Source organism: Mesocricetus auratus, unplaced genomic scaffold (genome assembly GCF_017639785.1).
Source record: "Mesocricetus auratus isolate SY011 unplaced genomic scaffold, BCM_Maur_2.0 Super-Scaffold_100691, whole genome shotgun sequence".
Lineage (NCBI taxonomy): Eukaryota > Metazoa > Chordata > Mammalia > Rodentia > Cricetidae > Mesocricetus > Mesocricetus auratus.
Genome location: NW_024429267.1, coordinates 33,295,150 through 33,310,021, shown reverse-complemented (window position 1 = coordinate 33,310,021; position 14,872 = coordinate 33,295,150). Strand labels below are relative to the sequence as shown.

At 40.8% G+C, this 14,872-nt stretch overlaps 1 protein-coding gene across 1 annotated transcript in view; it reads right to left on the bottom strand.

Moving 5' to 3' along the window:
• The window catches only part of Slc9a9 (solute carrier family 9 member A9), a 534,247-nt gene that overhangs the window by 278,930 nt on the left and 240,445 nt on the right, over positions 1–14,872 (bottom strand). Inside the window, exon 8 of the mRNA XM_040739467.1 lies at positions 13,608–13,713. Coding sequence (XP_040595401.1) covers positions 13,608–13,713 — 106 coding nt within the window. The remainder of the gene's footprint in view (positions 1–13,607; positions 13,714–14,872) is intronic.

Below are 14,872 nucleotides of genomic sequence, written 5' to 3'. Positions count from 1 at the left end.
ATAGGAAAGCAGAGTTAGGCTGTAAACATCTGGGAAGAGGAATCTATGGTTGATTCTTCCTATATATTCTCTCAGCATTCTTACATGGACCAGGGTCAGGCTATTAGTAAGGGGCTTTAAAGAGAAGAGAGGACAAACTCAATGATGTAAAGGGTTAAAGGGGAATAATGGAACAGGAAGGGTTAAAGTTGGGGGTAGAAGGGTAGGGTAGAGGAGGGCATATAGGGAAGGGTCCGGAATGGGTTAACCTCTTTTGGAGTTGTTGGTCTATGAATCCCATGGACCACTAAACATTCCAGGCCATTGCCAATGTTATTGATGACCCTCCAGAACTTGACAGTCAGACCCTGTTTCTGAAGATACCATCTACTTGAATCATAGAGCATAGAGAATTTCAAGCTGATAATGACCTGGAAGTCTCCTCTCTCCTGGCCAGCTTGTGTAGAGTTAGAAGGTGCTATGTATGCATCCTACTCCAGGAGAAAAGGAATCACCAGTCTTAGCCAGCACGAACTCCAAGAGCTACAATAACGACTAACCTGACAATCACCAGTCTTAGCCAGCATGAACTCCAAGAGCTACAATAACGACTAACCCAACAAGACACGCTCACTGGTGCAAAAGAGGCAGGGACATGGCGGGAGCAGGCAAGCTTGTCCTGGTTTGGTTTGAGGCCTGTTTCTACAAGATGCGACTCATACCCAGAACTATTACTGGGGCCAAGGGTCTACAGCTAGACAGGCCATCAGCCCTAGGGGAGAAGCGAGTACTGTTATTGTCAGGAATAAAGAACAATGGGCTGGGACCGAAGGTGGCAGGTCTCCATGGATTGCAGGCCAATGGGGAAACAGAGACCTGTAGATGTGGCTCTAATTAGAGTTTTATTATGGATGAGGTAAGAAAATAAGGTAAAGAGACACAGCGACAGGACAGAAGAGAAAAGGGGTGGGGGCGGGAGGAGGGGCAAGAAAGGCCCTGTCTGAACTCCAAAGAAACAGCAGGAATAAGAGAACAGAAGTGGGTGGAGCCTTTCTTTTAAAGATCCAGGCTACATACGCCTGCCATGCCCAGGCGGGGACAGGTTTTCCTGGGTTACAATTGTTTTGCTAAATGTACATATTATTAAACTGACTCGCAGTGACTTATCATATTATTGTAAACCTATATTAATGCATATGTAAACCCTTATCAGAAAAGCTTGTATTTGCACGAGGTAGAGAGTGATTAGCACAAAGACCCATGATTGGTCAAGGAGGTGAATATTTATCATCCCTACATGGGATGTACATATCACAACCCTTCTGTCCAAGTTTCAGGGGTCATTGCAAGAGAGGGGGCTGAAAGAATGCAAGAACAGAGGCATGCATAATTACAAGGGTACAGTCTTTTCCTGGACACAGGGGGGCAGTTGCATGCCTGGACTTACAGTAGCTGTGACAGGATACATAAGCCCCATGCCAGTTCAAGCCATACAAGGGAGAGTCAGTTTTCTTTAAGAATGTACCCGTGGTAGATCCACTATGCTTTAGTGCTAGGCTAGCTGCTACATGTTTAAGAATATAAGGGTAGCACAAATTAGACTACATGGGAAGACATAAAGTTGGGTGTATAGGGACTCGATGGATGATCTGGAAAAACTTGGGGGAGGGGCGAATATAATAAAACACATTGAATGGAACTCTCAAATTACCAATAAATTTACATGGGAAATATTCTTCATTTTGTATCATGTAAATTATATTGGTTCTATTTCTACCACCTCTGGAAAAACAAGCAGCCATTAAATAAACCTCTGGAAGAAATCGGGAAGTGGTTTAGGGAAAGTAAGTGTCTGACTCATGTTTGTGCACAAAATTGCCTTTCAGCATCTGCCCACTGAGGTTTCAGTGGTGGGCAAGGTCATAAAAGGCTTGGCCACAGAGACTCATTTATGCATTTTTTTAACAAAAATTAGAACCAACACTTTCAGACACCAGTTAAAAGAACTGTTTTGAGAAACCACAAAGCACACAGTTCAGTTTAAATTCACTGGCAAGAAAATTCAGGAAACAGCTATTTGGCAAAAAAAAAAATAATGATACTGTTGATATGTAAATTATTTCCAGAGAGGTCAGTTTTCACGGAACAATTACCCCCCTTTGAGTAACTGAATACTATTTACACCATTCTCTGTTATTTATACTTCCGGACCCCCTTAGAGACCTCCATATTAATTTGCTTGCTTACATGATCAAGGTTCATGATCCTGTGATTGTAAATTATGTAAAAGAATAATACTACATTGGGAATGAGGAGGCCTAGGACCCGTAGGCGATTGTTCAGACACTGAATAAATTGGATGATTGGTTCAAATTAAATTAATCACATTCCACTCAATCCCATTGTCTTCTCAGTAAATTGAGGACAGTAGTCTGCAGTAGCGGTTTTGAATTGGGGTGAGACAACTGGAAGGTGGAAGAAAACTCGAGAACTTCATAATTTTAACAAGCACTGTTCTGTCCTGCAAAATAAGGTAAGAACTCTTATGAAAACAAATATAAAAGTAAGTGGTACATGATATACCCATTTATAGTATAGCCTGTCAGAGTCAAGAAGTTCTGGCAAGCACAGCCGAAGGTAGGTGACTTTTTTTTTTTTTTTTTGGTTTTTACAAGACAGGGTTTCTCTGTATTGTTTTGGAGGCTGTTGGTCCAGCCCGGCCTCGAACTCACAGAGATCCGCCTGCCTCTGCCTCCCGAATGCTGGGATTAAAGGCGTGTGCCACTATCGCCCGGCTATGGTGACTTCTAAACTTCTTACAACTTGAAGTGTCCATGGTATGAACACAGCAGTTCTTACATCCTGTCAAGGCCTATGTAAGGTGGAAAGGAAGGCTTGCAGGGAGCCCTGCAGATGCATGTTGACTTCCTGTCCACCTACTTAACTTTAAGAGTGTGTCCACTACTTTTCTCCCTGTATTATCTCCAACCGATAATACTTTCTAGAAGATACTAGGTGCTCAAATGCTTGTTTGTCAAATTAATTCTTCTCTACCTAATGAAATGCTTATTTACTTTGAGAAGAGAACGCGGGGTGAGGATTTGTAGCCTTACATACAAACACATGTTTATGAGGATTCATTAGTTGTGCGTTCCATTTTTCCCTTACATTTAACTGTTTTATTCAAGTCCATTGCCACCTATAGTCTCAGTCAGTGATAACATTATCCTTTTCTCATTAAAAGTCGACAAGGCTTTCAGACAGGGAAGCATAAAAACAAATGTCTGTCACACACAGCATGATTTTCTTTGACATTAAATGCAGACTTGAGGGGTTTCTAAAATTGGAAAATATTGCATTTTTAGACAGGAAATATTGATTATATTACCAGAACACAGATAGAGAGTGAGAAAGAAAACAATGTATCTTGTTCTTACTCAGTACTGTAAGGGTTTCAAGGCTGATGGTTTCTTTGTCCATGCTACACATTTCTTTATTCTTGATCTAGTATAAGAGCCGTTCTGACATGTTTGCTGCTAACGCTGAGAGGGAACTTGGAAGCGAGAAGTCAAAGATTTAACAGAATGGAAAAACTCTCTCATGGAATATGAAGGAATCTAAGTTTCCAAGGAGTAGGTTTACTGTCTTGTTTCCCTTGGTAGATTGGTCAGGAGTCTGTGGAATGTAAGAGTGAAAACAGCCTATGTTCTCATTCCTGACTTCTCTGGTACACACAGCATATACATTTCAACATTATTTCAGGTTGCAAAGTTTTTAAATTTCCTCTAAGCACCACTTCCATCCTCCACCCCTGACTATCAATGTAAGGAAATTTGTACTAATGTACTAATGGGGTCGTGAATACAGGTTAACTTGAGGGCTGAGGAAGAAGAGAATTTCATTTTTTTCTTGTTTTGTTGTTGTTTTGCTCAAACCCTTGACATTTTGCCTCAAGTTTTAATAGTTCATCAGCCTTAAGCCCACCTGCCTGTCCATTTCCTTAGAATCAATGAACACAATTATAGTGAGATAGCTGGAATTTCTAATTAGTGATTGCACCTATTAGTGGGAGATGCCCCTTCTTACATGGCTGTTCCACATGGGTAGAATTCTGAAGGCCCTTATGTGAACTAATTGTTGTCAGTGAGAGTTGGTGACAATTGCCCATCTTACAGAATCTAGAAGAAGGGACTCTGGGCATGCTTGGACACTTGATTACATAATTGATGATCAAAAACCCTCTTGACTGTGAACAGGACCACTGCACAGCAGGAGCACTTGGACTGTATAAAATGGAGAATACAAACTAAACACTAACATGCATTCATTGTTCTAGTCTTCTGACTGGAGGTGCCATGTGACCAGTTGTTTCAAGCTCCTGCTGCCTTGGGCTGCACCTCGAACTGTGACCTAAACTAAACCTTTCCATCCTTAAAATTGCTTTTGTCAGAGTATTTAATCACAGCGCTAGGAAAAGGAACCAAGAGATTGTCCTTCCCTGCATTGTTTTAGTAAACAGAAACATTGAGGTATGCATCTGGAAATATCTTTGACTACCTTTTCTCCCATTGTCTGTACATTGGTTATTTGTGTCACAGTATGGCAATTTTTATACTCCTGTGCAGAATATAGTTCTTGAGAACTCATTTTCCTTTTCTCACTCTGCCTCCTGATGCTATGAGGTATTGGTTGAGAACACTCACAGTGAGGAAGGCAGGGGTAAGATTGTCCATGACTTTAGTTACTTGTACAGGTAGTTTAGATATTGACATGAAGGGTAATTTGACTCAAGAAAGTACAGATGTGTGTTGATGAGCTACAATGGGGGAGATACGTACATTGCTTGAAAATGTGTTGCTGCAATTGTTTTAATCAAGAGCTGAATGGTCAATAACTAGGCAGGATGTATAGTCTGGACTTCTGGGTAGAGGGAGGAAGTAGCAGGAATTGAGCTGCAGGAGACACCAGCAGACATGGAGAGGAAACAGGAGGTGCAAGACGGAAAAGAGGTAACGCCAAGTGATAGAGCATACATTAATATAAATGGGTTAATTTAAGTTATAAGAGCTAGTTAGGAACAAGCCTAAGCTGAGGCCAAGCTTTCATAATTAATAAGTCTCTGTGTTGTTATTTGTGAGCTGGCAGCCCAAAGAAAAACCTGACTACAGAGATGTGTTGATATACTTGCTCACTGACCCTGCATCAGTGCATGCTTGCCCAACATGTGAGTATCTAACCTCCTTGGAAGGATGGGTGCCTGTTCATATAGCCTGAAGACTCTTGGTAAACACTGTTCCATATCTATTGGTGAGACTTGTCTATATGAGCTTTGCTTAGTTTTGTTGGTGTAAAATCGTAAGCAAAGAGGTGCTGGGCAGATTTGTTTGGAGAAACAGTTCCAATTAAGACCTTTATGGCAATTTGCTTTAGTTACTGGGCACCATAAACACCATATTCCAGTTCCAGGCAGAGGCAAGCCAAATGGAACACAATTTCTCCTAAGCTGAAAGCTTTCTTTGGAATTTTCAGCCCACTTTTGCCTGTCAGTGAGACGGTAAGGATGAGAAGCCAAGAGCCGAGTCACACGGATCAAATGAAGTCTCCACATGTCTGGTGAAGTTACTGCACTGGGAGAGCTATTTTCCTCAGCTGCTGTGAAAGAGGAGAAACTTTCCCAGGTTCCCCTTTCACTCCACAAAAGCCTTTCACGGACTGACCTGACATGTGTCGGCTCTTCCTTACTAGGCAGTGTAATCAGGGCCTGAGACTGCAAACCAACAGAAAAAGCAGCTGGGTGACGGGATGTGACTTCATTGTTGTATTCCACACATGTAACCTAGTGCATCTTTGTCCCACATCTTGGTCAGTTCTGCCAGAGAGTGAACCACATCGGGACTTGTTTTAGCCTCTCCATGGTTGTTTATGTATTTATTTTTCATGGAACCTCTTATTCTCTAGGCTCAGACTTCAAAGTCCACCAGCTTTGCTCAGCAATCAAGGCTAGTTTCCGTCATAGTTTATGAGTTTATTTTCTTAGATGGAAACCATTCTAAGCTGAATAAATAGTGGGCTATATTGTTTAAATTTTGTGTGTGAGAGAGAGGCATGTCAATCCCCTTCCCTTTTCCTCCCGTGGCTATAAAATAGGCCCCAGGAATCTAAAAATGGAAGATGCATTTATTACAGCAGTGCCTGGGAGTAGGGAATCATTAGACACCATGTCAATGTTGCCCTTAGAAATCACATACTTCAGTATTTAATGAGAGTCCTGAAAGTTTGCTTCTGGCAAGAACTGGACCCCCAAGTCTCTGCTGGGAAAGAGATTATAAAAATGAATTTTCAAATTACCTCTCCAGCTGTGCTCTTTTGCTATCTTCATAAGCTGAGAATCAGCTCCTGCAACAGGATCCAGTTTGATTAAGGATTATGCTATACATAATGCTGCTGAATTATTTTCAATATTCAATTTAAAATAATGGCTTTAGTAACTTAATGACTTTCAGAAAATGAGCCTCTGGACAGGGAGATTTCTACCTGATCACAAGTCAGGGATGCAGGTATACCAGGCATCTCTTGGAGAGAGTACCTCAGGGTCTTGCATTTCAGCAAAAGCCACACTGGGTATTTGTACAAAGTCCCTCCACTGGAAACTAATGAAATCCGTTTGCTTTATCAGTGAAGAGATAAGAACCAATTAATAGAATGGCTTGTTCCAGCCCCTTGTGAGTCAGCTGAAGAGCCAGAAGCCAGCCAGTGGCTGCTCCCTGCACAGCTGGTTGTGAAAGCCAGGCAGACATAGCCTCATAAATTCTTTCTTCTTGGCACTCCTTGCTTTGGAGAATCCCTGATGTCCATCTCGTTGTGCATACTTTCCTCCCCAAGGAAGACTTTTCCTTTGCACCTTGTCTCTGTCCAGTCTTCCTAAGAAAACTTCTCCAACTGCACTCATAGTATTTCCAGGAGCAGGAAAATCAGACTTCTGTGGACTAGAAATGCCATCCTTCATTTGCATGTCTAAAAACCACTTGTTTCAATAAAACCAGGCTCTTCCATGTGACTATTGAATATTTGCAGGTGCAGTTTCCAAGAGACTGAATGAGGTGGTGGCAACTATGGCTGTTGAAGTAAAAGATGATGAAAACAAATCAAATGATCATCATCGAATTAGTAGCAACTGAAGTGAAAGTTGGAGACGTGGTAGTGAGAAAGCCCCTTCCCCGATGAAGTGCTCATCATGAATCTAATAAGAAGCTGGAATGACAAGGATAACGAGCACCGTGCAAACCATCTTTGAAAGCTCGATTTGGGGGGGGCTGTTTGTTTGTCTCTAAGTATGCACCTGGTATAAGATGGTCCCAAGTACTCTTGCCTCAAGGCTTGCTGTCTTTGAACTTCATTTCCTTCCTGGTTTGTTATCCACTTGCGGTTTCCTTTATGAAATAGCCCGTAGATCATTATTTCCTTGATCCCATTTAGGCTTCTTTGTAAGCAGACCATGGTTACTGTCACCAGGTGGAATTTATTGGAAGGAAGTATGGCAGCTCTCAGGGAAAATTAAAAAAAAAAAGGTACCAAGTGCCAGGGCTGTGCTGGCAGGAATGAATAGAAGGTCTCAAGGGTTTTGCTATTGCAAAGAATAGGTGCCAACAGTTATCCATCTTCCCATCCCAGGGACAGCCTCTGGTGGACCTAATTCCAGAAGCTGTCAATCATTTTAGCAAGGGAGGGTGGAACACCTTGCTTAATATACTCTTATCCAGTTGAACAGGGGGTCATTCTTTAGTCAACACTGGGGCGTTACCATCAGTGGACGAGAGAATGGGTGGTGGGCAGATGCACCAGTACGTGTCCACTACATTCCTCTAGACTAGGCTATTTTCATGTCTAAGTGTCCTAATTTTTAGCTGAGTAGGTATGGAAGTCGGGTTACAGATTCATGAAATTCACAGTCGTAATTTACTTGGTCTGTGAATTTGCCCTGGGATGGCCTGACCAGTGGTCAGAAGGAACTATGGCAATACTGTCAGGCACAGGAGCACTTAACTACTCTATCATGAAGTCTCTGATGCAGAGTTGGAAATTTGATTCTCTGATGAAATGTATTCACTTATTCCAAGACTAAAAAGATGAGCACTGAGACTTGGGCGGTCCAGTATGTAATGTGTTTTCTGTGCAAGCATGAGGACCTGAACCCATAAGTCAAAAGAAGTAAACAAACAAACAAAAAAAATTGAGGGTAGCAAAATGTACCTGTTATCCTAGCATTAGGGAAATGAAGAGAGGAGGGTTCTTGAGGCTTGCTGGCCAGCTAATGTAGACAAATAGGCAAGTTCCAGGGTCAGTGATTGAAGAAGATACCTGATGTAGATCTCTGGCCCACACATACATTTGCGTGCGCGCGCGTACGCACATACACACACACACATACACACACACACACACACACACACACACACAATACACAGACTAAGTGCCTGGGAGATTTCAATCTTGCTGTGGACCTAATAGTCTATTGCCCTTCAAGTCTACACATCAGGTCAGTACTTCAGTATTTCATAATCACAAAGAATAAATGAAGTAAGGTAGTAAGATATAGATTCTTATGGACAAGCAAGTCCTCATTCATTATGGAACCCCACACTACAAAAATAGCTAAAAAGATACTTAAGAAGTAATTTGTAAGTCTAATATGAAGATAACCATAAAAATTTACTGAGGGCCATAAAATGATAAATAGAGAGACATAATTCTGAAATCATTTTCTGTTTGAAACACAATGTTATTTTCAAGTCACTTAGAATTATAAATATATGAGAACTATAAATAGTATAGGGGCCTTTAAAATTGAGGATTGAATGTAGGCTATTGATCTATCAGATATATCTACATATCTATATCTATATACCTCTATGTAGATGTATACACATATTGAAGTTTTGAGATTTATTTATTTTTAGTTTATGTGTATAAGTGTTTTGCCTTCATGTGTGTTTGTTGGTGCACCACATGCTTGCAGTTCCTATGAAAACTAGAAGAGTGTTTGATCCCCTGGAGTTGGAGTTACAGATGGTTGTGAGCCACCGTGTAGGTACTGGGTAATCAAACCTATGTCCTCTGAAAGAGTAGTCAGTACTCTTAACCACCGAGACATCCCTCCAGCCCTGATGTATTGAATATTAAGATAAACCATGAAGCTGAAATAATTTAGAGTGAAGATCAAATGCTAAGTACAGGAAGTCCAGGGCATATATATAATACATGTCTACACAGGTATATTTAAATCTATGGATTGTTAGAACAATTCATTAGTTTACCACCTGGGAAGGAAATCAAATCCTTATTCTACCCCACAAATAAAACAAAAGAACTACTACAATAAAGCATATATTATCATTAAAGAAATATGTGGGTGTTGCAGAAAGGGGGTAAACTTATACAAAACTTGAAAATGTCTATATTGACTACATTACCTGATAGAAGTAAACAAAATATAGCATATTTCAAAAGGAAACAGGTGCCTAGAGAGAAGATTCCATGACTAAACAACTTGCTGAACAAGCACAAGAAGGTCAGATCCCCAGTACTCCTGTAAATGACAACTGGGTGTGATGGCCCACTTGTAATTCCATCACTTGGGAGGTAGAGCAGGGAATCCCCTAGGACACTCGCTAGCTAGACCAGCTAAATTAGTGTTATGGCTTCAGCAAGGACCCTGCCTCAATATATAGGGTAGAGAATGACCAAATAAAGTATGTATGTTAACCTCTGGCCTTCACACTCATGAACAGCATGTGCATACATGGGAACACACACACACACACACACACACTAAATAAAATGAAAGGGCAAGTACAAATTGAAGAATATTCATAGAATATATGACCAATGAAAGTTAAGTTAAATTTTCTTGATAAAGAACAATGAAACCAAAATGTGGTATGATAAGGATTTGTATGAGAAGAAAGGACAAAGAGCCTAACAAGTGATCCACCAAAAAAAAAAAAAGATGCTGATGAACAACAGCATGCCATTAGGACACTTTTGTTCAGTACGAGGAGCGTACAGAAGAAAACAGAACTCAATGATTAGTTCAGCGTTTTTAACAGGTTGATGTGAGTGAATGCCCACGCTGGCAGAAGCACAAGGGGGTTTGATTTTTTCAGACGACAATTAGAACAGCTCCCCATAAACTTAAAATATTAGCCTAGACATTTTGTTTTAAGGTAGTTCTATAAATAGAATTCATATACTAAGTATGGTAGTTTGAATGTAATTGGACCCCACAAGCTCACAGGGAGTGAGCAAAGTGAGCACTATTAGGAGGTGTGGCCTTGTTGAAGGAAGTATGACACTCTGGGGGTGGGCTTTAAGGTCTCTTTTGCTCAAGCTTCTCTCAGTGTGACCCTCAGACCATTTCCTGTTGCTTGTAAGATATAAGACTCTCAACTCTTTCTCCAGCACCATGTCTGTCTGTATGCCACCATATCCCACCATGATAGTAAGGGACAGAACCTCTGAAACTGTAAGCCACCCCATTATTAAACATTTTCCTTTATGAGAGTTGCCATTGTTATGGTGTCTCTTCCCAGCAATAGAAACCCCAACTAGGATACCTAGATAAAAGGATTATTATCCCCAAAATATTAATACTTAAAGCTGTAAATAATCAAAGGTTTGGTAGAAGTTAAGTCTATGCGCCATAGTATTGAATATCATCAAAAACATTTATTATAAACTATTGAGTGAGGAAAGCAAGTTTGCTTATTCATTTTCTAAATTAAATTTAGATTAAATATATCTAACTGCCTGAGTATATTTAACTACATATTCAATTTGTTGTATGTGAATGTAAATATATGTGCATACATTTTATTAAACGGACACAGTATAATATTAATAATAGTTATAAATAGGAAGTAATGATACAAGCTATTTCTAATTTGTTTCCTTCTGTGAATGTATATTTTCTAAAATTTCATACAGTAAATGTCTTTCAATGGAGGTAAAAAATAAAGTAACAATATGTATTTATCCTGTTTTCAAGGCCAAATCACATGTGAAAAATCTAACTCATAGAACCTACAAAAGAGAACTAGCCATGGACAGTTCACAGGCCTGCTTTCCAGGCAATGTCCTTAAAGATTCATGTTGAGGAATATTCCTTTACACTGTGTGAAGATATATCACTGTGATTGGTTTAATAAAAAGATAATGGTCAACAACTAGGCAGGAGTTTTGGGGCAGAGAGAATGCTGGGAAGAAGAAGGGCAGAGTAACCAGCCAAGTAGAGAAAAAGCAGCATGCCAATACACAGTAAAGGTGATAAATCCTCGAGACAAAAGTAGATTGATAAAAATGGGTTAATTTAAGTTTTAAGAGCTAGTTAAAAACAAGCCTAAGCTATCAGCTGAGATTTCACAATTAACAATAAGTCTCCATGCTATGATTTGGGATCTGGTAGGAGGGACAGAAAAATCCACCTACAGACAATGTCTTGGCTCAGGTAATCTTTCTGGGAAATGATGGCACATAAGTACCATGTACAGGTCCCACATGTTGCACTGCTAGTGTGCCATATGAAAAACAAGTCACAAACTTCACCAAAAATTATTATTAAAGACATTTCCAGTCAGGTGCTCAAACTCTCTACATGATGACCCAACTGACAAAAATCTCCAAAAATTTTTTTGCTCATTTTTATAAATAAATGAGACTTCATCTGACAAGGCTGTTTTAGTCCTGGACGATTCAACATGTCCTCTTTTGACTTTGGCTCCCAAAGAGTTCAGAGCCATGCTTATTGCCAAACTATAGCAACACACGGCTGCCTAATTTTCAGAAAAACTATCTCAGAACACGAACGTTTATCCTCAACTAAGAAGCCCCATGATATGAATGGCTGGTATTATGAGTTGTCACAAATCCAATTTGGAAATAGGCAAGGATTAAATAACAAATAAACCCATAAGTGATTTGGAATGCCTAGGCGTGGTCTTTGGCAATAGGAAATGCTTGTACCTACCTTGGTTTGAATCAAATGCCTCTTAGGCATATTGCCTAAATCTGGAGTACTGCTCAGGAGATCCTGATGCTAGGTACAGCCACGGACATTGGGGTTTTCCTACTACCAAGGCTCATATCTGCAACTACCCATTTTGTGAGGCTGGCTCCTTAGTCTTCTGGTGTCTACTAAGGGAATCAGGTTGAAAGGTAAATGAGTGAGGTAAGAAGAGCTGAAATAGAGAGTTTCCTGTAGACTGTGACCTTGCATGTAGTTTCTAGAATAAGATCTAGTTGAAAGGAACCCAGAAATCAAAAGTCTTCGTAGAAATGTACCAGTTTTAAGTGTGTGTGTGCAGTCTTGACTAGAGTGTCATGAGAACTTTCAGTGTCATGAGAACCTTCTGGCTAGAACTCTGTAGGAATGTAGGGCCCATGAGGTATTGCAATGTGACAGGCCAGTTAACCAATTGGTCATCATACTAAAACCACGTGCATGGCAGAACAGAGCAGAGATGACGAGCCTAAGAGCAAACAGACAAATCAGCCTCCTGGGACCCAATGACCACCCTCTCTTGGAGGCTATCCTTGTCTCCCACAGGGAAATTCATTTGCCAATGGAACTTCCCAAGGTTTGGATTTGAATGTTCTAGGTTTAACCTCAGTGTCACCACCCACCACACAGTGAACTTGGGCATCTCTTTTCTGTAGATTGATGAGATCATCTGGACAGATAGTAAACTGAACATCCTCAATGGGTGTCCATTTTAAGTGTTATTTAGGTTATTCATCATTAGAACAACAATACCCCCAATACAACAATACCTGTATTACTATGTATTACTATGGGTAATAGTATAGTAGAGATTTGTACCCCCTGCTTGTCAGTTAAAATGCAGTGTGTAAAATGGGCCCAGGACTGAAACTGGAGAGCATAAGGAAGTCAGGCTGGAGAGCCTTGGTGATTCTTGCACATGGAAATGACCCGATTAGTATAGCCACCCTAGTGCAGCCCATGCAATGACAGAACAGCCATTTGATTGAGGAATACAGAGTCCATGGGTTCATGGGACCTTAAGACAGCTTTTCCTGGGTCAACTGTACAGAGGACTCTGTAGACTTTCTGCCATATGGGACATCAGCCTGTAGAGCCACCCACTGGCTTTTGGCTACCTGACTTGCCAGGCAGCTGTGCCAAGATTATGAACACTGTTGTGTGTGAGATGTGCACACCCTGGGGAGGCTGCCCACAATGGAGCCTGCTGCCACTCCATCCTCCCCAGCAAGGCCGGTTGTGTGTATCCCTTCCCAGTGCACACAGCCTTTCATTTGCAAAGTCATTCATCATAACTGTAAGCCAGTCCTTTCAACAGCCCGTGTCCAAAAAGGAGAAAAGAACATTTTGAAATCATTCTGTTAAACTATTTTGCACAAAGTGGGTGAATTATTTTTTTTATTATTTCTCCCCAGGGAGCCTTGCAGAGACTGATTCTGGTAAAACCCATTCGATTCACTATTTAAGCAAGACTTCATTTCCCCTCCTGCTGAGCCAGGGAGAGCACACACTGAGACACATACAACAAGCCACATTCATAGGTCTTGCTCACATGGCAGCACAAAGTACTGACCTGTTAAGCCAGCGGCCTCTGCAGACAGGAAGGCACTCCAAGAAAGGAGGAAAAACAGGCCTGTTTCCAGCATCGGGAACTCACAGAGCTTGGTAAATTTGGTCAAGTGACAAGATGTGTTAAGGAAAACAACAACTGTTTTTACAACTAAATCTGCTTGTTGGCTAAGAGGAATTTGGTGATGAGAGTCGCAGAGGAAAAGGCTAAGTTTTCACATCTGAGTTGGTCTAGCATGAAGGCCCTAAGAAGAGCAGCATGGGTTCCATGCTTCACTGCAGGTTCAACACACCCATAAAAATTCAAACCAGTGCTCAGATTTAAATACATATATATGTGTATATTTATTATATGCATTATATTATACATATATATTATATATTATATGTATATATTAAACCCAGTAGGCTATGGGTATGAAATCTCCGTAGTATGATTTGACCCTTGGAGTATCACCCCAGAAACACTGGCAGATAGAAGAATGCCAAGCAAAGGAACATGCCTTGGAATCATAAGTGTCCCTCAGAAGAAGTGGTGGTGCTGGTCCCTAGGATGCAGCCTGAAGCAGGCTTCCCTGTTGAACCCCCTACCCTAGGGGTAGAAACAGGGCAAGAGATGAAGTTATTCACAATGAAAAGGGATCTGCTCAAGCCTTCTTGGTATTAATGCATGCAGGAGAATTAGTGTTATTTCTAAGTCAAACACCTTTTGGCAAGCAATGTTTCATTTTGCCAAAGGTAATACTTGGACAATAATCTGTGAAGTATAAATTAGAAGGAAAATAAAGGGTGGTGACCCAAGCTGGGCAAATAAATAATGGGTTATGGGGAGATGGTTAGGGACCTCTGATGATGGGAAAGTGTTACATTGCTATCATGTTTGTTAGGCACAAATGCCCTGGACAAGATGTGATTGACTTGCAATCTAATGATTTTAGAAGAAAACATGAAACCCATTCAACATTAAAAGATGGACAGTGCATGTTATGGAGGGAAAAGCCTGACCTTTGACCTCTAGGATGGAATATTTGTGTTCAGTCCTTGGCTTGTCCAGTCACTGGGTGTGTGGCTTCTGAGCAGTGTATTACTGGTCCCCACCTCTGTTCTATGTGACTTGGCAGAAAGAGTAATACATCCGCTCCCAAGTTTGGAGAGTGAAATGAGGTATGTGTGTGTAAAGTGATTTGTTAAGTTTTAGAAAGTCATAGGTTAGAAGACAGATCAGACACCAGTGTGACCTCTAGTGATCTAAAGGGATGACACCAACTG